At 38.0% G+C, this 24,640-nt stretch overlaps 2 protein-coding genes across 2 annotated transcripts; one reads left to right on the forward strand and one right to left on the reverse strand.

The window, feature by feature from the left end:
* Positions 1-594: 594 nt before the first annotated feature.
* LOC127414733 (uncharacterized) lies at positions 595-14,002 on the forward strand. The gene is made up of 8 exons (XM_051652969.1): positions 595-780; positions 1,857-2,095; positions 3,180-3,243; positions 3,334-3,464; positions 7,532-7,650; positions 8,136-8,268; positions 8,348-8,444; positions 13,544-14,002. The coding sequence occupies exons 1-8, from the start codon at positions 684-686 to the stop codon at positions 13,588-13,590; spliced, it is 927 nt and encodes a 308-aa protein (XP_051508929.1). The 5' UTR covers positions 595-683; the 3' UTR covers positions 13,591-14,002.
* On the reverse strand, positions 13,815-23,734 carry rhoaa (ras homolog gene family, member Aa). Its single transcript, XM_051652975.1, has 5 exons — positions 23,624-23,734; positions 22,473-22,628; positions 20,877-20,997; positions 19,516-19,646; positions 13,815-16,179 (listed from the first exon to the last, which is right to left on the reverse strand). Exons 1-5 carry the CDS (start codon positions 23,717-23,719, stop codon positions 16,006-16,008), a joined length of 678 nt encoding a protein of 225 aa, XP_051508935.1. The 5' UTR covers positions 23,720-23,734; the 3' UTR covers positions 13,815-16,005.
* Between the last annotated feature and the right edge of the window lie 906 nt (positions 23,735-24,640).

Consider the following 24,640-nt stretch of genomic DNA (forward strand, 5'->3'; position numbering starts at 1 on the left):
GATTTTAGCAAGTGAAAAGTAACTATTATTTTTGCTGTCCCTCTTTCTTTCTGTCTGGTGTCTTTGTAAGTTAAACATTTCATACATTGAGTAAAGAGTTAAACTTAGTCAGAATTACACTACTGTATTGGTGAAACAATGGGAACTTTTTGTAAGGGCTGTTTGTGTTGTGGCACATGCATTCAATTAAATGGGCCCCACAGTGCAATCAGTTGACAGACAGCAAACAGCGCAATCAAATAATTATGACCATAATGACTCGCTCCTAATTGGCTATTTTACTAAAATTACAATGGTCATCACTTAAAACATTTTCATTTTAAATTACTAACGGCCCACTTCACTGTAGGACCAATTTCCACAGGAAAAAAAAAAAAAAATGATGAAACTTGATCAAGCACTCTCTTTTGCTTTTAAGAGAAGTGGTAGCATGCCTTTTCATGACTGGTCAGATTCAATGGGCCCCTTCAGCATTCAGTCAAGTGTTTTGGCCACATTTGCCCTCTAGTGGGGAGAGCCGGTATATGGACAACACCCTCATTGGATTTTGGATTTTGTCATAGAGCAGCAACCAATTAGCGCTCACGTCAACAGGAACAGCAACAATGGAGGCGAGCATGAAGTTCGTGGGTGTATGACAGCGACAAATCTAGTACACACACGCGCGAATTAATGCACGGTTTATGAACGGAAAATTCACCGTCAAACGCCCCAGAATGGCTTCGTGGTCGGAGAAAATGCTGCAACTGCTGCGTCGAATGAACAACTTTCATTTACCAGGTGGGGGAAATACAGAATTAAATCCATGTCACGTTAAATACATCAATAAATGTCAATAAAAGTCAATCCATATGAATGCCATATAGAAGGGTCATAAGGGTTGTTTGAAGCATAGCGTGTCTATTTACTTTTTTTTTTTTTTTTTTTATCAACATAAAATATTTTAGGTTAAAATATATATGAATATATATTGTATCTGAACAATTTCTGTAAGTTTTTAAATCACATTTTTGCCTTCAGTAGTTAATTTTAAAGGAATATTCCTGGTTTAATACAGGTTAAGCGTATTTGACTGCATTTGTGGCATAATGTTGATTACCACAACATGTTTAGACTTGTCCCTCCTTTAAAAAAAAACAAAAAAAACAAAAACAAATCTGGTTTACAATGAGGCACTTACAAAGGAACGTGAATGGGGCCAATCCGTATTCGTGTTAACATTATTTTAATGTGATAAAATTGCTTAATAGCATTTTCTGTGTAAAGTTATATGCTATTTTACTATATTTTTAAGGAAAACGAAGGATGGGTCGAAATTACTTTTTGTGGTAAATCAACATTATGCCACAGATAATGTTGATTGAGCTAAACTTGTATTGAACATGGAATATTCCTTTAAATTGCTGTGTCACACATTAATTTTTAAAGGAACAAATGTTCCATATAGCCTCATTTACTATGAGGTCATAAAAGCTGCATGCATATTAACTATAAAACGATTAGCAAAATGTTTTTAAAATGTTTTTAGATGGAGTATAGCATGTCACGCCACAGGACATGTCTCCAGAAGTATTTCATTCCAACCACTTATATACACGTGGTATGTAAAATGCATATTTTGCCTTTAATTTCCCCCCCAAAAAACGAAAATTCTGTCATCATTTACTCACCCTCATGTCGTTCCAACCCTGTATGACTTTCTTTATTCCCTGCAGCACAAAAGAATGTGTTATGCAGAATGTAAGGGACTGACAGCCTCAGTCACCATTCACTTTCATTGTATGTTCCACAAATGAAAGAAAGTTTGGATGAACTATTCTTTTAACTACACAAACCAATGCATTCTTTTATTCCAGGTTCCAGTTTAGAGAGCTGTCTACGTTTTGAGGTGGCTGGAGAGCAGGTGGGATGGATTCCCCCAAAAGTAGCATCAGTTCTTGGTCGTTTTCCTTCTGTTTTTAGACCATACGGGAGTGCTATAACCTTTTGCTCCAGCGTTGACACTTTTGAGAGCAGATCAGTGGCTGTGGATGAGGTGCTGCAGGAGTTGAGGAGAGAGGCAACATTCACCTGTCTCATAGGCTGGAGACATGAGGTAAGACTTATGGACTTATAGGAATAGTTTACCCAAAAAGAAAAAATTCTCTCATCATTTATTTGTCCTCATGCCACCCCAGATTTTTAGAAAAAAATCTCAGCTCTGTAGGACCACACAATGCAAGTGAATGGTGACCAAAATTTTGAAGCTCCAAAATCATATAAAGGCAGCATAAAAATAATCCATCAGACTCCAGTGGTTTAATACATGTCTTCTTAAGCAATCCAATGGGTTTTGGGTGAGAACAGACCAACATATAGCTATTTTTTTTACTATAAATCTTTACATCCGCAGTCTCCTTGGCGATCATGATTTCAAGCTCGATTACACTTCATAGCGGCATCTAGCGCTCTGCAAATGCTTTAAGCACTGGGAAATGTAATCAAGCTTGATATCTTGATCGTGCCTTGAGACTTCATTGGCAAGATGTTCAGTGGATTGCTTCAGAAGACATGGATTAAACCACTGTAGTCTTATGGATTACTTTTATGTGCTTTTTGGAGCTTCAAAGTTTTGGTCACCATTCACTTGCATTGTATGGACCTACAAAGCTGAGATATTCATCCAAAAATCATTGTTTCTATTCTACAGAAGAAAGTCATACACATCTGGGATGGCATGATGATGAGAGAATTGTCATTTTTGGATGAACCATTCCTTTTAAGGGATAGTTCACCAAAAAACTAAAATTCTGTCATCATTTACTCACCCTGTTGTTAAAAACCCCTAGGACTTTCTTACTTCAATGAAGCACAGAATTAGATGTTAGGCAGAATTTTAGCCTCAGTCACCGTTTTCATTGCATCTTTTTTTTTCATAAAATGAAAAAGAATGGTGACTGAGGCTAACATTCTGCCGAACATCTCCTTTTGTGTTCCACAGCAAAAAAGAAACAACATGATAGTGAGTAAATGATGACAGCATTTTCATTTTGGGTGAACTATCCCTTTAACTCATCACCCATCTTCATTATTATTAACTCATCACCCATCTTCATTATAACTTAACAGCTCCTCACTGTTTTTTGGCCATATTTGTCAGTTCTTCCATGCAACATTATCAGAGTGCATCTTATTTTCAGCAATACGCAGTGATGCCTAGATACTGCGACCCTCCGCTCATGTATATGGAGAGAGCAGCAACAAGTAAGTCAATGAAATGTTCATTTTATGCTTATACAGTAATTTGGCACAAACAGTGACATCACTTATATAATGAATAATGCCCCAATACAGGTCTATTTGGAGTAAAAAGGTACGGTGTCCATGTCAATGGCTACACATGCGATTCGAGTGGAAATCTCAATATGTGGCTGGCACGACGGTCTTTGACTAAACAGACGTATCCAGGAAGATTGGACAATCTGGTAATAAGTGGCACAGTAACTAGTAATACATAAATATTACATATATGTACACTGTATCTTAAAGGAATTGTTCACCTAAAAATGAAAATTATGTCATTATTTACTCACACTCATGTTGTTCCAATCACACATGACTCTCTCTCAGGCCTTCAGAAGACTTGAAATATGATGCACAAAAGTGACTTCTAATTTTCTGTCACTTTTCAGATTCAGAATCAGCTTTATTGCCAAGTATGCTTACACATACAAGGAATTTGTCTTGGTGACAGGAGCTCCAGTACACAACAATACAAAACAATACAAAAACAGCAGCAAGACATAGATAATAATAATAATAAAAAATAATTATTATACACATACGTACATACACACATACACATAGGTATTGCAAATCTAATACAATCTGTTATGTACAGTGCAAATTATTTATTTATTTTTTCCAGAGGAATGAAATGGCAGAAGAGGTTGGATGTGTTGGATAAATATAAAAAAGATTAAACTGTGTATTGCACATAGTTATTGCTCAATGGGGCAATTTAACTGTTCATGAGATGGATAGCCTGAGGGGAAAAAACTGTTCCTGTGCCTGACGGTTCTGGTGCTCAGAGCTCTGAAGCGTTGGCCAGAGGGCAATAGTTCAAAAAGGTAGTGGGCAGGGTGAGTGGGGTCCAGAGTGATTTTTCTAGCCTTTTTCCGCACTCTGGAAGTGTATAGATCTTGAAGGGGGGCAAGGGGCAACCAATAATCCTCTCAGCTGTCCGAACTGTCCTTTGTAGTCTTCTGATGTCTGATTTCGTAGCTGAACCAAACCAGACAGTTATTGAAGTGCAGAGGACAGGCTCAATGACTGCTGTGTAAAACTGTATCAGCAGCACCTGTGGCAGGTTAAATTTCCTCAGCTGGCGAAGGAAGTACAACCTCTGCTGGGCCTTTTTCACAATTAAGTCAATGTGGGTCTCCCACTTCAGGTCCTGTGAGATGGTAGTGCCCAGGAACCTGAATGACTCCACTGCTGCCACAGTGCTGTTTAGAATGGTGAGGGGGTTCAGCGTTGGGGTGTTCCTCCTAAAGTCCACAATAATCTCCACCGTTTTGAGCGTGTTCAGCTCAAGGTTGTTTTGACTGCACTAGACAGCCAGCTGTTCAACCTCCCTTCTGTATGCAGACTCATTGTCATCTCGGATGAGGCCGATGACAGTGGTGTCGTCTGCAAACTTCAGGAGCTTGACAGAGGGGTCCTTGGCGATGCAGTCATTGGTGTAGAGGTGGGCCAACACCAGTCTCTCAAATGATTTCATGACCACAGATGTCAGGGCGACAGGTCTGTAGTCATTAAGTCCTGTGATTTTTGGTTTCTTTGGGACAGGAATAATGATTGAGCATTTGAAGCAGCATGGGAATTCACACTGCTCCAGTGATCTATTGAAGATCTGTGTGAAGATGGGGGCCAGCTGGTTAGCACAGGATCGAAGACACGCTGGTGAGACGGCATCTGGCCTGAAGCTTTCCTCGTCTTTTGTTTCCGAAAGACGCGGCTCACATCATCTTCAAAGATCTTAAGTGCAGGTTGAGTAGTAGGAGGGGAGAGGAGGGGGGTTGCAGGAGGTGTTTGTGTTTGTGTGAAGTGAAGGTCAGAGTGGGTGTGGGGTGTGAGATTGGGCCTTTCAAATCTACAGTAGAACACATTCAGGTCGACAGCCAGTTGTTGGTTCCCTACAGGGTTGGGGGTAGGAGTCCCGTAATTTGTGAGTTGTTTCATACCACTCCACACTGAATGCAAGGTCGTTAGCTGAAAACTTGTTTTTCAGCTTCTCAGAGTATCTTTTTTTAGCCACTCTGATTTCCTTGTTCAGTGTGTTCCTGGCCTGATTGTAAAAGACATTATCCCCACCCCTGTAAGCATCCTCTCTGGCCTGACGAAGCTGCCTGAGCTCTGCTGTAAACCACATAAGCCCTAGTAGGAATGCACATATCCTCACAGAAACTGATAAATGATGTAACAGTATCTGTGAACTCGTCCAGGTCTGTGGCTGCAGCCTTAAAAACACTCCAATCCGTGCAATCGAAGCAGGCTTGTAGTTCCCGCTCTGCTTCATTAGTCCATCTCTTTACAGTCCTTACTACTGGCTTGGTTGATTTTAATATTTGCCTGTAGGTTGGAAGAAGATGAACCAGACAATGATTAGAGAGTCCCAAAGCTGCTCTAGGGACAGAGCGATATGCATCCTTTATTGTTGTGTAGCAATGATCCAGTATGTTCCTGTCTCTGGTGGGGCATGTAATGTGCTGTTTGTATTTGGGCAGTTCACGTGTGAGATTTGTTTTGTTAAAATCCCCAAGAATAATAATAACTGAGTCCGGGTATTGTTGTTCCGTGTCTGTGATTTGATCAGCCAACTGTTGCAGCGCGGCATTCAAACACGCGTTTGGCGCAATATACACACTCACCAGAATAAATGAGGAAAACTCCCGCGGCGAGTAGAAAGGCTTACAGTTAATAAAGAGCGCTTCCAAATTAGGACAGCACATCCTCTTTAACGTTGTTACATCTGTACACCAACTTTCACTGATGTAAAAGCATGTTCCACCGCCTCTCGTTTTCCCAGTTAACTCCGCGATGCGATCCGCTCTGAACAGCTGAAAGCCCGGCAGATGTAACGCACTATCCGGAATGGCTTCACTCAGCCAGGTTTCTGTGAAGCACAAGGCAGCAGAGGTTGAAAAGTCCTTGTTTGTGCGGGTGAGGAGATGTAGTTTGTCCGTTTTGTTAGGAAGAGAGCAGAGAATGAATACTCTGCAGTGCTGTTCGAAATCCATGCCGATGGAGTTTGACCAGCGCACCGGCTCATCTCCCTCGCCTGCGTCTCTTGAATTGCTGTGCCTCCAACTAAAATGTCCAGCAAAACGTCTGAATATTCGAAAACCGGGAAAAGATTGTCTGGTATATGCTGTCGAATGTTCAGCAGTTCGTCTCTGGTAAAACTAACTAGGAAAAGATTACTAAACACAGGACAAACAAACAAAAACAACAAAACAATCGGAGCGCTCCACACCAAGGCAGCCATCCGCGGCGCCATCCTGCGGTCCTTATTTAATCTTTAAAGTGAGTCACTATCAACTGCCACTGTATTGAAAAGACAGTGTTATTAATTTATATTTTTCCTTTTGTGTTCCATATAAGAAAGAAAATATGGGTTTTGTAAGAACATGAGGGTGAGTAAATTGAATAAGTGAGAGACTTTTCTTTTTTAGGTGAACTGTTACTTTAAAACATCTATTACACATTACATTTTCACTGCATATATGTATAAAATGTGTATTGCTACATGTAGTTGTTTATGAAACAATGCTGGTAATGTTGAGTAAATGGCTCTTTGGACCCACTTTATATTAGGTGTCTTTAACTACTATGTACTTAAGCATTTGATACAATGTACTTATTATGTAAATACATGTTGTTGCATTGTACTTGCATTTAAAGTGCCTGCATTTAATTTCATCTGTAGTTACATTGTTAACCTAACCCCTAAACCTTCCTCTACCTCAAACGCAGTAGCAGCAAATGTGAATCTTGTGAAAATTTTGCAGAACAAAATTTTTGTATTTTAAAAGTACATAGTAGTTAAAGACCTCTAATATAAAGTGGGACCGGCTCTTTTGCTACCTAATTGACACAGAGTTTGGCAGATTTAAAAATTGACTCAGGTTAAAGGTAGAGTATATAATATCTGTGCCACCAAACAGAATTGCGAAAATAACATTGTTTCCAAAATAACAGGTTTCCCAAACACTCATACTGTCTCTTCCATCCTCAAACCTGCCATCTGCCATTGCTTGTCAAATTGGTCAATTCCCCACTAAACAGCTCATTACAGATAGCTCTGCCTATAACTTATGTCATTGGCTGAACCAGAAGTTGGACCATTCAAACAATCTTTACAATGTTTTGAAAGTGCATAAGTCCACATAGCTTATAGTTATTTATGCATATTTAACTGGTATGGAAGAAAGTACATAATAATTGAATAAATCACACACCCAAAGTTGTACCTCTGATCTCATTGCAGGCAGCTGGGGGGCTGGCAGCAGGCTGTAGTGTCAGGCATACCATGGTAAAAGAGTGTGAAGAAGAGGCCTGCATCCCTCCAGGCCTGGCAGAGCAAGCGCTCCCAGTGGGAACTGTGAGGTACATAATCTTATTTCTTTCTTTCTGCCTTTTTTGTTTTTTTCTGTCCCACTATTTAGTTTAGGTAATTAAAAAATATATTTAGAATGCATCAAGCTCAAAAGGAATAAGTAACTGGTAATTACTAAGATTTGAGATGCTTGTTAGGTTTAAACCCAGACATCAAGGGAGCTGTTGATGTTAACATCTCTCTAAACTCAATTACAAAAGAGAATGATTAATACAGCAGAGATGCCAGAAATAACTACCAACTGGCCAGTTTCCAAGGAAATATTCAGAGCGCTCTACACGTTTCAAAAGAAGATGACCAGAATTCATGTTCTAAACAGGCTTAAAACACGTCAGTGTGATCAATGGAAGACAGTGAGTGTCTATCACAGGCGAAATTTCTGCCTGGAAACAGTTGCTATGTTTAGCTCAATTGAAAGAAGTTCTGTGATCATGAATCTTCAATTCATGTCCTCCTCTGTTTCTTCTCTCTGTAGCTACACCTACGAAGATGACGAAGGAGTATTTCCTGAGTGCCAATTTGTCTTTGACTTAGAGTTGCCTCTCAATTTCCAGCCTCACATTGGAGATGGAGAAGTGCAAGCATTTTACTACTACCCCATTGAGAAGGTGAATGGATCTTATTGATTTTAGGTTTGAATGACATATTATGTCTACTGCATAAACTAGTGCCATGTTTCGTTCTCAGGTGAAAGATCTTCTAGTCAGTGAGGAATTCAAGCCAAACTGTGCCATGGTGGTTCTTGACTTCCTCATTAGACACGCCATCATAGAGCCAGACTCAGGTTTGTAACACACATGAGGTCAGATGGGAAATCAAAATGAAGAGGATTATGTTCTCACTTAGACCACTGGAGAGTATTAGGTGAATCTCACAAAATGGCTGGGTTATATTTAGTGATAGACCAATAAATCAGCCAGGCCGATTAATCAGACGATATTTGACTAAATAAAAAAATATAGATATTTTGCATAAAGAAAACTAAGCCTATTTTTAAGAAAGATATTTTGCATTGGTTACAGTATATAAAGTGTGTGTGTGTGTGTGTGTGTGTAAGTGTGTATATATATATATATATATATATATATACACACACACATATATTAAGGCTGGGAAATTTAATGCATTAATTTCTACGATTAATAGTTGACTTTTAACGTGTTAAATTAACGCAATTAATGCAGTATCCGTTTTTTTTGGTTTTTTTTTCACTTTCTGAAATAAAAATAAAAAATGTCCCCACTTCCTGTGGCTAAAATTGGCATGTATAAATTTCCAGGCACTACACGCTTGACTCGACTGCACATCCTACCACAGATACTGATTGTGTGGAGCAGTGCACGCTTATTCATTACGCGCAACGCATGTCCCAAGCATAAAAAACACGGGAGCGGATTTACTGTACAAATAATTGAGACTTCACCCGCAATCAGTGAGACAGATGTGGGAGATACACTATATTGCCAAAAGTGTTCACTCATCTGCCTTTAGACGCATATGAATTTAAGTGACATCCCATTCTTAATCCATAGAATTTAATATGATGTCGGCCCACCCTTTGCAGCTATAACAGCTTCAACTCTTCTGGGAAGGCTTTCCACAAGGTTTAGGAGTGTGTTTATGGGAATTTTTGACCATTCTTCCAGAAGCGCATTTGTGAGGTCAGACACTGATGTTGGACGAGAAGGCCTGGCTCGCAGTCTTCGCTCTAATTCATCCCAAAGGTGCTCTATCGGGTTGAGGTCAGGACTCTGTGCAGGCCAGTCAAGTTCTTCCACACCAAACTCGCTCATCCATGTCTTTATGGACCTTGCTTTGTGCACTGGTGCGCAGTCATGTTGGAACAGGAAGGGGCCATCCCCAAACTGTTCCCACAAAGTTGGGAGCATGGAATTGTCCAAAATCTCTTGGTATGCTGAAGCATTCAGAGTTCCTTTTACTGGAACTAAGGAGCCAAGCCCAGCTCCTGAAAAACAACCCCACACCATAATCCCATCTCCACCAAACTTCACAGTTGGCACAATGCAGTCAGACAAGTACCGTTCTCCTGGCAACCGCCAAACCCAGACTCGTCCATCAGATTGCCAGATGGAGAAGCGTGATTCATCACTCCAGAGAATGCGTCTCCACTGCTCTAGAGTCCAGTGGCGGCGTGCTTTACACAACTGCATCCGACGCTTTGCATTGCACTTGGTGATGTATGGCTTGGATGCAGCTGCTCGGCCATGGAAACCCATTCCATGAAGCTCTCTACGCACTGTTCTTGAGCTAATCTGAAGGCCTTTCAGATTTTGGAGGTTTGTAGCGATTGACTCTGCAGAAAGTTGCCGACCTCTGCGCACTATGCACCTCAGCATCCGCTGACCCCGCTCTGTCATTTTACGTGGCCTACCACTTCGTGGCTGAGTTGCTGTCATTCCCAATCGCTTCCACTTTGTTATAATACCACTGACAGTTGACTGTGGAATATCTAGTAGCGAGGAAATTTCACGACTGGACTTGTTGCACAGGTGGCATCCTATCACAGTACCACGCTGGAATTCACTGAGCTCCTGAGAGCGGCCCATTCTTTCACAAATGTTTGTAGAAGCAGTCTGCATGCCTAGGTGCTTCATTTTATACACCTGTGGCCATGGAAGTGATTGGAACACCTGAATTCAATTATTTGGATGGGTGAGCGAATACTTTTGGCAATATAGTGTATACGAGCAAGCTGACGTATCTCTTCGCTTCGCCCAGAAACGCTCACTGTCATCTTAATCAGTGTCAAAAACGAAACCACACGAGAGAGACCCAACATGTACACAATAGAGACTAAATGCAGCCAGAGAAAATAATATTAAGGCTTTAAACTTCAGCAAATTAAACTTCAGTATCCAGTTTGTTTTAGATCTGTCTGTATAGTGACTAATAATGCATTGGCAATGTATATTTAAGTTTATCTTGCCAATAAAGCTTGATATAAATTGAATCTGCCCATTTGATCCTATTATTAAAAAGCCAGAAGATCTTGCCCAACTTTTAACAGCTTTTGCACTGATTTTATGGCATGTAAACATACTTTTATCAAAGATTTATACCTGTAAAAATTTATAATTAACTCGATTCGCCAAAATGACTAACAAGTTTCTTTCAAATTCTTTGAGACAAAGTGTAAATATATTTATGATTACATTTTAATGTTTGTTTTAATGTACCATCAGTAATCACGATTAATCACTATGTGATTAATTCGTTAAAAATTGTAAAAAAACACTCACTTAGCACTTTATTAGGAACACCTGTACATCTACTTATTCATACGATTAACGGCCAATCTTGTGGCAGCAGTGCAGTGCATAAAATCATGTAGCTAAGGGTCAGGAGCTTTATTTAATGTTCACATCAACCATCAGAATGGTAAGTTTATCTATGTGATATCAACCATGGCACGATTGTTGGTGCCAGATGGGCTGGTCTGAGTATTTCTGTAAATGCTGATCTCCTGGGATTTTCACGCACAACAATCTCTAGAGTTTACTCAGAAAACAAAAAACATACAGTGAGTGGCAGTTCTGCGGATGGAAACACCTTGTTGATGAGAGAGTTAAACGGAGAATGGCCAGTCTGGTTCGAGCTGACAGAAAGGCTACGGTAACTCAGGCCCCATTTACATCTTGCATTAACATGCGTTTTCGGTGATCAGATCGCTATCGGATAGCACTTGACCACATTAAATGACAGGATCGTAATCGGATCACTCAAACCACATTTGGAGATGGTCAGGAATGTATTCTGACCACATTCAAAGAAGGTGTAAATGCAAATGCATTTTCATTATCCGGATACAGCTAAGTAATTAATTATGTGATGAGGTTATGTTACAGTCAACCGTTGTTAAAGCGCCATGTTGTGTGTTCTTGCCTTTTTCTGTTAATTCTGCCATTGCAATGTGATAAACACATTAACACATGTCTTGCAATCTAGTTACACGAACATGAACAAAGTCCCTTGGATTATTCCATTGGAATACACTTGGAAGGCAGCATGGTGGCTCATATGTAGCACTGTCGCCTCACAGCAAGAAGGTTTTTTGGTTTGAGTCCCGGCTCACCCAGGGCCTTTCTGTGTCTCTTTCTGGAGTTTGCTGGTTAAGTAAATTGGAAACTGCCCTAGATTGCCCGTAGATAAAAGTGAGAGTGCGAATGTGGTTGTCAGTGTGTGTTTGCCTGTGATGGACTGGCCACCTGTCTAGGGTGCCTTTGGTCTGAGACAGCCAGGATAGGCTCCAGCACCACTTGTGACCAAACATAGGACAAGCGGCTATAGAAGATGGATTGATGGGTAGAGTACACTTGTACATCACATCTCTCTCCTCAAATCCCCAATCGCTCACGTCTCTCTCCTGTTTTCTAATCATGCGCATCACACGTGAAACCAGTCTTCACTCACGTGTTTCAATGTAACATATTTAGCCAAGCGCCAAACACGAGACAAATATCATTAAATTTACTTCGGCGACCTGAAATTTAGCTTTGGTGGCTGCCAAAAGATTTTCAATGAAGCAAAAACCATGACTGTTAAAGTGATAGAATGCATTTTAATTATCCGTCAGTGTATTTAAAATTCACTAAAAGACAAACAATTTTCAGTTACCACAGGCTCTAATGTAATATGTAAGTAGTGCTTTCCATTTAGCGTAGGTAACTTCGATCGGATCTCTATCTGAACACAGTGAAGACACATTTGACTGCTAGGTGTCAATGCAATCCAGCTAAAGACTATCCAGATACTATCTGGATATGAAACGCATGTTAATGCAAGGTGTAAATGGGGCCTCAGATAACCACTCTGTACAATTGTAGTGAGCAGAATAGCATCTCGGGATGCACAACATGTCAAACCTTGAGGCGGTTGGGCTACAACAGTAGAAGACCACATCGGGTTCCAGTTCTGTCAGCCAAGAACACAAAGCTGAGGCTGCAATGAGCACAGGCTCACCAAAACTGGACAGTTGAAGACTAGATATCTGCTGAGGCACACAGATGAAAGGGTCAGAATTTGGCACCAGTGGCATGAATCCTTGGACCCAACCTGCCTTTTGTCAACAGTACAGGCTGGTGGCGGTTTTGTAATGGTGTGGGAAATGTTTTCTTAGCACACTTTGGGCCTGTTAATACCAATCAATCATCATCGCTTGAATGCCACAGACTTTTTGAGTATTGTTGCTGACCATGTGCATTCTTTCATGGCCACAATTTACCCATCTTCTAATGGCTACATCCAGAATGATAATGCACCATGTCACAAAGCAAAAGTCATCTCAAACTGGTTTTATGAACATGACAATGAGTTCACTGTTCTTCAGAGTCCTTCCCAGTCACCGGATCTGAATCCAATAAAACACCTTTGGGATGTGGTAGAACAGGAGATTCGCAGCATGTATATGCAGCTAACAAATCTGCAGAAATTGCGTGATGCAGTTATGTCAGCATGGTTCAGAATCTCAAAGGAATGTTTCCAACATCTTGTGGAATCCATGCCACGAAGAATTGAGGCTGTTTAGAGAGCAAAGTCACCCTATCCAGTATTAGTATAGTGTTCCTCATAAAGTGCTGAGTGAGTGTGTGTGTGTATGTATGTATGTATATATATATATATATATATATATATATAAAATTGCATTTTTTATTATATATGTATATATTATTTACATTTAATATTACATTTACAGAACAGTAATGAGAATAATCCTCTCCAGACACAGTGATTTTGTTTTTAAATCATACAACCAATAGTACCTTGATGCATAAATGTTATAGTATGTTGTACCTATCACACACTTTTAAATGACAAGCCAAAAATGATACGAGGATGTGACTTTTATTTTTCCTCATATTTCAGAGCCCTATTATCATGAATTCGTTGCTGGATTGCACAGATCACTATAAAGACTGACTGATTGTTTTAGACCCAGGACAACCTTCAATATTTTTTTTTTTTTTTTATCTACCTCCTCTTTTAGTTCTTTTAACTAATGTCAGCATGTGTACTTATGTTTACTGAAGACCACTTCTACAATGGCTGAAAAAGAAATAATATATTGTACACAATCATCAATGTTTTTAATCACATTATCATTAAGAATAGACATAAAATAAAGACCCAAGCAAAGTTACCCTATAAGAATTTATTTTTTCAATACATTTCAAATGAGTCTGTGTAAATCCAAAGATGCACTGGTATACAAAAGATAATTGATGCATCAAAGGCTATTTTTTTCTTACAATGAAATGCAGAATCTCTTCAAAGAAATTACTTGCATTTAATAATATGGCATTAAACAGCTCTCTCAAAATCAAATTTTTGCTATGGTTTCCTTTATTTGTTTCAAAACTTTTAAATTCTAAGATATTAGAATTTGTAAAATACGCAAAAATGATATAGCATAAGCCAGTAGAATTTCACAAAAATAAAAACATACTGTACAGTAGAAGAGGGGATTAAAAGAAAAATGTATTGAAAATGGAGGGAGTTTCTCATTTATACAGTGTGAAATTAACAGATATTACATTTGGCAAGAGGAATACGTGAAAACCGATGTTTACGCAGAACTTTAACCGTCACCTAGTAGAAAACACTTTGACAAGTATATATTGGCCAAAATCATACAGTGTCTGACAGTCAACATATAAAACTGCAGTCACATCTGTAGTTTTGCTTTGACCTCCACTAGTGCTGGTTAACCAAAAGTTTTTATTTTAATTACAATACATAAGCAAGCACATAAAATACAAAAAGGTGAATTAGTATCATCATTGACTACGTTTACATGGACACCAGAAAGCGGGTTATTGCGAGAAGCGTTCTTGTTTACATGCACTGTATAAGTGGTGTACTCTTTATTCCTGTATACATGCAGCTCTGTCAGTAAGCAGCTTTTTCCACAGCAACTTAATTACCCCCAACGCCTGTATAAATAACAAACATGGTATCCGAGGAAGACTTTACTATTTTATTCTCTGTTGCTTCGCTTCATTTCAAGATATTCCACAGTTGTTGCTGTTTGTTTCCTTACCTTTCTATCATGACCTGCAGTGGAATTGCACTTCAATAGTGGTGTTTCCCTTTACGTAAAACTCTGGGATTCCCTCAATGTAGGAGAGTAGAACGTGAGGGACTGTCAATATTTTACAGTGGTGTTTATAAATGGTTGAAGTTTATAGTGTATGTGCTTTTCACACTGTACTCCCAGAAATGTTTTGTTGATGATGTGACTTGATGTTAGGCTCCATCCTATGACATTTGTTATTCGGTCTGTTCCACGTACATGCGCACTCTTCAAAAACCTGTTAGAACGCAGTGTATGTGTTTACATGGCCACATTAGCAGCTTTCTCTGGGAGAAACCTAGGTGTGTTAAACCCCTTTCACGGCATAAGGAAATCGGCATTCTCATTTACATGACGTTTCAGAACACTTTCTGCAAAAACCCTTTCTTAAGTGCATGTAAACATGGTCATTGCTTAATGCATTTTACTTTGAATTTTATAGGCAAATGGCAACAAAAAATATATATGCATTTCATTCTTATTGATTTAAGAAACTGTAAGACTACAACTACTTTCAACTATTTTTAAACCAGTCAATTTTGACAGCACAGGAGGTCACAGAGGAACCAGCTGTATTAACCAACAATATTAACATGTTTAAGTAGGAAAAACAGAATTGTTAAACAGAAAATGGTATTACGAAGGACAGTAATAAATGATTTACATAAGATGCCACTGGGTCCCTGGGAGCTTTCTCAAGGGGATCATGGGAGCATTGTGTCATATGGCCAATGTCTTGACTCCCTCCTTGACATTTAATATACACAATGTAGGGTACTAACTAATGCCTTACACACCCTGAATAATGTACTTGGTGCCAAAAAAAAAAAAAAAGGAATCTTTTCAGACCAAGTCATTTGTGTTCTTACAATGCTGCTCTTCTAACCAGAAGATGTGGTATGGGCAAAAGAATACATCACAAATAATCCCACCCCATTAATTGTGAGCCACTGTGAAAACACATCAATCTTTAGTCTACTAATACACTTTCCTTAGCTTGTGATCAGTCTGAAGGCTTAAGGCCAACTAATCTTGATTTAATAGAGGACTGATGGCAAACATATTGGCCATAAAAATATCGAAGTCCCTTTTCGCCGGTACAGTTATCACTACTATCTTCTGAAGTTTCCTTTGGCCTGGACTGAAAATGCCACCCCCCCCCCCCCCCCCCACCAATTAACTTTGTAGCTCTTTCATATTCCTTGGCCTAGTTTGGTTACCCCTTTCCCTCCCTCTTTCTTTTCCTCCCAGGTCTCTATAGCAAAGCACAGGCATTCTTCTTGCCACGTTTCTTGGCTTGGAGTGCCGCTCTTGTGGCCATTTCGAACACTTCCCTCACACCATCCTTAGTTTTAGCTGAACACTCGAGATAGCCAAACGCATTGATGCGATTAGCCATGTCTCGCCCTTCCTCTGGTTTAACTGGTTCCTGTTTAGGAAGAACCATTTACAGGACATTAGTACACCTAATTTTGTCTCAAAATATAACAACATAATCGTATAATAACAGTACAACAAAATGCAATATTAATAGTAATTTAATATTTTATATCTTTACTTCCGTTTCCATTATTTTTATGTAGTTTAATTTGTAGGTTATTTCCATGTAAAAGTAGTTATGTTCAAGATGTGAAATAGCTTGAAAAGTGCTTTTCTTTCCTGTGCTCACATATTTCCTATTGAAACACATCAAAGGGCTCATCCCTCATTTTTTTTATGAAACAGCCAATAGCCTTTAGTTGATGACACAACCAAGAACCATAATGTGCTACTTGCTATTGCTAGTCAGAGGCACGTGGTATTAAGGGGAGGGGACATTCTCATTTTAGAGAGCATATGATTGGACAATCAAATGCTTTCTACATTCAGTATTTTATATATATTAAATATTATTTTTGGTCTGTTTTCTCGACGAGAAAGACTACATTTTAAATGCATATACCTGTTTAAAGATAGTTGTCAACTTTTCAGAGTATATCATTTTGATTTCATGAAAAGAGTCTAATTCCTGACAAAACTAGGATGTACCAGTTCATGCTGACAATGAGGATGGTTTAACCAATAAGACAATTATATTTAAAAAGTAGGGCTGACAAACAATTAAAACTTAAAATCAAATTAATTACATGCTATACCGATTAATTAAATTAATTGAAAATATCACTATTTGCAGAGAAAGGCCCCCAAATAAAAATCATTGTAATGATATTTAAATCATTAAAAATATAATATCATAAATATAATAATTACATAATAGTGGTAGACGAGTAAAGCATTGATTGAATCCATTTTACAACTGAATTAGTCAATCTGCCCGAGACAGACTTATAAGAGCTTTTCTAAGAACGCATCTATGTACACATGCATCAGACAGATGCTTTTGAAGCGTCTCACTGTTGTTGCATCATAAACACAGCATTTTTACACATAGTTTGGAACTTAGAAAAACACATCTCGAGACCCCTGCATTCGGGGTTGTGTTCGTCCAGCATGTAGTTGTACGCAAGAACGCGTTCTCATCTTTTGCTGTCTGCTGTCACTGTGGTTTGTTGCCTGTACAGCAGGAGTTGCGCTTACTCTCCCCTGCCGTCTAAAGCCCTATTCGGACAGGATTACTTTTAAATGGGTTTGTGGGGTAATGTAATATCAGCTATTTCAGTAATTTTTCCAGACTTTTTACCGACTGCGTGTTCCCACAGCGTGTTTTACCTACCATAAAACAGCCTGTAAAAAAAAAAAAAAACCCTGTTATATTTACGCCATGCGAATGGACTTGCTGGTAAAAAACCAGTCAATTTGCACTTTCCAGCCTGTGAGCCCTTTAAATATTGCTGTTTCTCAAGTTCTCAGAGTGTCTGAAATGAATGTTGGTTAATGTAAGACACGCTTCACAACTTCAGATAACATTGGCTTTTGTGTTTGAACTAATGCGTGTTTTTCTCAAGCATTTTATACTGTTGAATCTTAATTTACTATATATAAAAGAGAAAGAAACCAGCGCTTTTTTGTTAGGAAAATAGAAAGGTACACAAGCACATAATTTTGAGATTTGAGCAGACTGAATGGGAGAAATTGTGTTGAGCCCCACATTTCAGAACATATTTGCAGAGGGGGAAAAATGAAATGACATAATGTGAAAAGATTGTTGATATTTTTAATTCAAGAGTGTAATAGGATTCCTATTACAGGCTCGTTATGTCACCAGTTCTGTTGTATTTATTCCTGATATTCAATAGGCTATTTTGAACAATCATCTAATCTAAAGCATTGCCATCACAGCTGCATTATGTCCCGTATATTTGTCCAGCAACTTTTAACGACCAACTGAACTTGATTATCATCTCAAATTAATATTTAGCGTCATAATGCAATTTACATTTTCTGAAGAAGCTCAGCAAATGCGATCCGAGGTAAAGAGGTTTAGATTTCAAATATTTCAACGTTTTAAAAGGATCAAAAGCTCATTTTCTGAAAGTGATCTCAGCATTGGACAAATTGTTCTGATAGTTTATAGCCTTGAAAAAAGTGTAGAACATTCCGAGAATGTCATTCAGCCAACTTTTTTCATCTACAGAACAGGGTAAGGTTAATTTACTTTTGTGTAAAGAAAAGGCATATATAGGTCTAAAAATATATATTTTTTCGTTTGGTAATTTATTTTTTTAATTTAATGCTTTTTACATTTGGTAATTTAATTAATTTAATACAGGGAATTTTGCCGGCATTTTTTCAAAAGCTAAACAATAATTTTATCAAATTGGGCTATATGTTAGTGTTCCAAAAAAGTATTGTATATTTATTTTTTAATTTAAAACCTCTTTGTGCACAGAAATGATATATATTTTTGTATTGTGGGCTAATTCCGTGACTGCTGTCTATTATTTTGGATGGTGTATAAAAGCAACTTTAATAAATAAATGGATGTATACCGCGATTAAATTAATCACAAACAGTGGCCATTCATTTGTTCTCCGTTCACTTGTCAATGTGCATGTTTTGTTGTGAGATATTTGTGTTGGCACTCCTGGAAGTGTCATGATTGCAGTGATCGGATCTTTATGCCGTTCAGATCAATCCATAATCACGTACAATAAATTGTCTTTCAAGGATCCTATACCTTGTCGTCATGATTAACACAGACTAACAACTGGGGCAAATTCTGTCATGTGTCACTACATTTTTGCGTTAATGCTAATTTTCTTGACAAAAAGTGTTTCCAAACCAGTTTTTTGCGACATTTGAAGTGACATAGAGTTTATATGCTAGAGTTAAACAGAAAAATATTATGTCGACACTTGTGAAATTTTAGCAATAATTTGCGTTTCCATCAGATTTATTTTGATCAGCTTTAATCCTTGAATGGAAAACGTAGTTTGTGACGCAGTGTGTAAATGCAGTAGAGAAACCAATCTCTGCGATTTTTACAGACACCGCTTTTCCTGTGTGAATCGACTGTAAACATTACAGACGTCCCTAGTAATAAGTACTTTACAGACAAATCCCGTCCAAATAGGGCTTAAGACTCGTAAAAAAATAAAGGTGGTACTTCAAGCTTAAATTGCTCCGATGATAGGAAAATTACTTTCTACGGTCTGGTGGCATGATTAATTGCCTTAATTTAATGTTAAATTTTTTATATAATTAATCGTACTGAATTAACACATTAAATTGACAACCCTATCAAAAAGACAACTATATATTTTTTTAAATCAATACAATATCAGGTTTAGGGTAGGTATTAGCACACAAACACACATGCACATACCTGTTTCATCTTAAGCAGCTCCCTTCGAGTATGATCATCATTCCGTAAATCTTTTTTATTACCCACCAGAATTATTGGAACATTTGGACAGAAATGTTTCACCTCTGGTGTCCATTTTTCAGGAATATTCTCTGTGTGAATACAATAAGGGTTTAGAAACAGTGACCCCAGAATATAACTAATATTGAACTAAATATTTTTCTGGCCAAGTTATTGCATTCACCAAGAATAACAGTATTTAACATAAAAATATGGATGGAACAAAGAGAATAAAAAAGGTTTAGTTTTACATTTTAATGTTAAAATGTTCATTCATAACTCAGTAACATTTAATAATATCAGCCCTGCTAATAGAGATTGCAATCAGAATTAGGCCCATACATGATTAATTTAAAATATTACTAGTAGGACTGGGTAAAAAAAAAAAAAAAAAAAAAAAAACGATTTTCCGATGCATCACGATCTTCATTTGAACAATATTGATTCTTCAATGCCAAGATCGATCTTTTACTTTACGCGCAACCCTTTACAGTACGCTCACATGAGACCAAATTTTGCACTATGCGACTAAAAATGTCCGTGATTACCCACTGGCTGGTAAATGTTCAGATTTCACGCTCCAGTGATTGAGTAGTAAAGTTCAGCATCCATTCACTGCATGTTGAGTGTAAACGTTTGGTTTGACTCGTTCCAATGAGTGTCCAATTACGAGATCCACACAGTCCCTATTAATACTCTTTCTGTTCTTTACAGTCAGTTGTTGATAAAACAAAACAAAAAAAAAAAGCATTTAATTGCAATCACAAATAGCACAGATAGGGTTAAAAAAAAAGCCATTCAAGTCCACTCTCATTACTATGTGCCCATATACAGAACAGCCTCTATTCTTAAAAAGACAGTACTGATTTTTACCACGTGTTCTACTAATCAATGATAATACTTGTAAATAGTATAAATTATGTATTAAACAATAAACATGTAACAAAACATAATATATGCAATATAATACCACATTTATTCATGGAAGGCATGGATTTGTACATTTTTAATAAGATAAAATGTGACTAAAATTATGAAAAACAAATGAAATGTAACATTTATATTTCGTAATATACCTATTTAGAAGGTCCCTTGTATAATTAACAGCATTAGCTGTGAGAGAATTTATTTTATATGTAAGTTAAATAGACATTATAACTGAAATATACTGAAATGAATCGATAGCGAATTGAATCGAGAGCTTGTAAATTGTAATCGAATCGGGAAATCTGTATCAATACCCAGCCCTAATTACTAGAGCATCAAATCTGAAGAATATAAAGACTGGCCACTGCAGTGCTCAGTGTCACAGACTATCTCACCCAAACTGTCAGGGCTGTCTACGGAGAAGCACATGAGGATGACATCAGTGTCTGGGTAGGACAGGGGCCTCAGCCTGTCATAGTCCTCTTGTCCAGCTGTGTCCCATAGAGCCAGTTCCACCTGCCACCAAATATATATATACACACACATGTAATAAACATTAAAAAGACCATTAAACAATGCCAATGCATGCATATTTTCACAAATGTGCACAATGTCCAACAACTTAAAGAATATTCCGGGTTTAATACAAGAAAAGCTCAACTGACAGCATTTGTGGCATAATATTGATCACCACAAAAATTATTTTGACTCGTCCCTCCTTTTCTTTTATTTAAAAAGAAAAAAGTACAAATCTGGGATACAGTGAGGCACTTCCAATGAAAGTGAATGGGGCCAATCTGTAAACATTAAAATACTCACCGTTTCAAAAATATAGCCACAAGACGTAAACAATATGCATGTTAACATGATTTTAGTGTGATACAATCGCTTAATAACCTTTTCTGTGTAAAGTTAGAGCCAATTTTACAACTTTGTTGCCATGATGAAGGAATGTCAACAAACCCTATAACCCTAAAAATGACTGAAAACATTATGATGTAAACAACTTTACAGCTAAAATACTACATGAGTTTTAACAGAAGAATTAATGTAAGTGCTTTTATAAAATTATAAGCTTCACATTTCTGCCTTAATACCCTCCAAAAATTGGCCCCATTCATTTCTATTGTAAGTGCCTCAATGTAACCTTGATTATTGATTTTTTTAAAGAAAAGGAGGGATGGGTTGAAATTATTTTTTTGCAGAAATCAACATTATACCACACATGCTGTCGATTGAGCTTAACCTGTGTTGAACCCAGAATATTCCTTTAAGTCAACCACTTCAGTTCAGACCCATAATAACATCCATTACAAAAATGAAAATAAAGGAAAAGACTATAAAGCAGGGGTCGGCCTTTTTGACATGGAGAGACATTTTTATTTTCCTGGTCAATGGCTGATATTCACACATCACAAGCCGATCAACTGATCAAGCCATTTTCGGTAAATCGCATCTGCAAAATCCTAAAACTTTATTTCCAGGTTTCATTTATATTTTGAATATTTTGATTGTTTAATGTAATTTTGAATGTGTCCATGGTTTAAGGACGGTGTACCTGTATGCTGGGTTGGAAATCAAAGATTAATAGTAGTGTTTTCCTTATTACATCACGTGTTGTTCTGAAAACAAAAAGAAACAAATGAAACACGGAATGTAGGTTGACATCCGTGCAGCCTGACCGAAGCAAAGCGGGCGCGTTTACTCGCGAGTCTCGCCACACTTTAATAGTGTTTAGCCTCCCATTCAGCTGATGAAAACACGCTGTGTGATCATGAGGAAGGATTACATCAAGATGTAGATTGGAACGCTGGTGCAGAATTTATATAAATAAAATCTAGAGGGTCTACTCCTCTCTCGTCGTTGCTGGCGTGCCAGTGATTACCCCTCCACGTGCCAATGCTGGCGCGCGTGCCATAGCCGACCCCTGCTATAAAGTAACAATCAGAGGAAGTTGACTTGCTGACATAGGATTGTATAGACATTCTCACCTGTTTGCCATCCACCTCTATATCAGCAACATAGTTCTCGAACACTGTGGGTACGTAGACCTCAGGAAACTGGTCTTTACTGAAAACGATGAGTAAACACGTTTTTCCACATGCTCCATCTCCAACGATTACAAGCTTCTTACGAATTGCAGCCATCTGCCAAAGATAGAAAGATCAGCCAGTAATTACAGGAGGCAACACTGGAATTAGCTAGTTTATTATATATACACTATCAGGAGCCTGAAACATAAATGTTTAAAAATACTAGAACACTTGGAATATAAAAACAGCTAAGCTTTAAACAATATGTGAATCTGGTTTCATATAAAAATTACGATATCTCATGCACAATTTCACGACATATGCCTATATTTATTTGTATATATGTCTATATTAATATTTCAGCCATTTCAGTTATCTGTACACTAAGTTCTTGTGTCATTATAGCACTGCAGCATTAACCCCTCCTCACATACACACACCTCACCCTGCTTAAACCACTGATCAAAGCAAATAAAACACACTTTTAAGTATTCCATGTTTCCCACGTTAATTTAGACTCGCCATACACAGCTTAGTGCAGTCAGGTCTGCAAGTTATTGTCGCTGTGTGTGACCTTATATAGTTTAACATTGATTAGACCACTGATTCAACAAGAGCTCCAGAGGGAAGGGAGATATACGTTATGGCTTAATCGTGAATAAACAGCTCTTTAAAATGGCTAAATGTTATGTTGAGTGTTTTGAGAGGTGCTGATAATTAAGAGCCGCATGTCTGCGCCAAACTTGATCAGTCCTTCCCGGTTTACTCGCGATGCTAACTAGGACGTCTAATCTCACGCCAAGATAAGTGTCGACACGGGCAGCATTTTGACTTGTATTCAAATGATACCTCAAATTAACATCTGTATTAAACTTTCTGGACGTGTGGCAGCCGTTATGTTCGGACTTTAAAACGTCTTGTTGTTCGTCCGTTTCCGTCATCATCACACTTAGCCTGTTAGCACACCGCTAGCTGGATATAAAAGGCGTCTTTGAGCTCACTTCGGCGGCTTTTAAAAGGGATAATCGGCTGTATTGTTTCTAGAACTTATGGGAAATGTATTAACATATCGATCGGCAGTACCAAAGGTGTTTTGTGTGAGTCTTTACCGTTTTCGTCTCAGATGTCCTCGCTTTCTTTATCTTTTCCTGTACGACCCAAGGCCCCGCCCCGCAGACAGTGCCACGCTTCGAAGTCACGCCCATTCCTGATGGCTTCCACCAATCAGAGACAGAGACGCTTCAGTGACGTCCAGAAGCAAGAGAACATGCTCAATATATTTGGAAACTCCACTAAGCGAAATGTCTGAAATGTCAGCTGTTTTGATTTTTATTGGCATTATTAGCAGTAATTCGAACTTTTGTATCGATTCATTTTTGTTAATGTGTTTTAAGACATCATTCACCGTGATAGTTTCTTGATAAATAACTGTAAAGGAGACAAAACTAAAATAAAAGCCACTGGTGAATATTTTAATTCACAAAAATTATTTCATCCTGACTGGTCCATATCCATCCACTTTGTATCTGTTTTTGGTACTTTGTAAAAGTACTTTGCAGTGCACTTTTCTCCTTAAGATTTTGTGGCAAAAGCCTTGTGAAGTCACACTGAATTTGGTATGAGATCATTAGAATTATACTGACATACATTAAATGTGCCAATACACAAATCTTGCTTAAACTGCACTTTTTCATGAAATCAAAGACGTCAAAGGACACGTAAAATATATATTAACCATTAATTTGTTTATACAGTGGCAGTATGTGAACCCTTAGAAATTACCTGCATTTATGTATAAATCCGTCTTAAAATCTAGTTTGATCATGTAAGTTACAATAATGAACAAACACAATCTGTTTTAACGAATAACACACAAATTATTATATTGTTCTTGTACACACTGAATACGTCATTCAGTGTAAGTTGAAAAAAGTGTGTAAACCCCTAGGCTAATGACGTCAACAAAAGCTAATTGGAGTCAGGAGTTGGCAAACCTGGCATCCAATTAATGAAACGAGATCGTAGGTGTGGGTTAGAGATACTTTGACTTATAAAAAGCACTTAAACATTTTCAGTTTGCTATTCACAATAAGCATCTGCTGACGTGGACCATGGCTCACAAAAAA

The sequence above is a fragment of the Myxocyprinus asiaticus genome, chromosome 24 (genome assembly GCF_019703515.2).
Source record: "Myxocyprinus asiaticus isolate MX2 ecotype Aquarium Trade chromosome 24, UBuf_Myxa_2, whole genome shotgun sequence".
Taxonomy (NCBI): Eukaryota; Metazoa; Chordata; class Actinopteri; order Cypriniformes; family Catostomidae; genus Myxocyprinus; species Myxocyprinus asiaticus.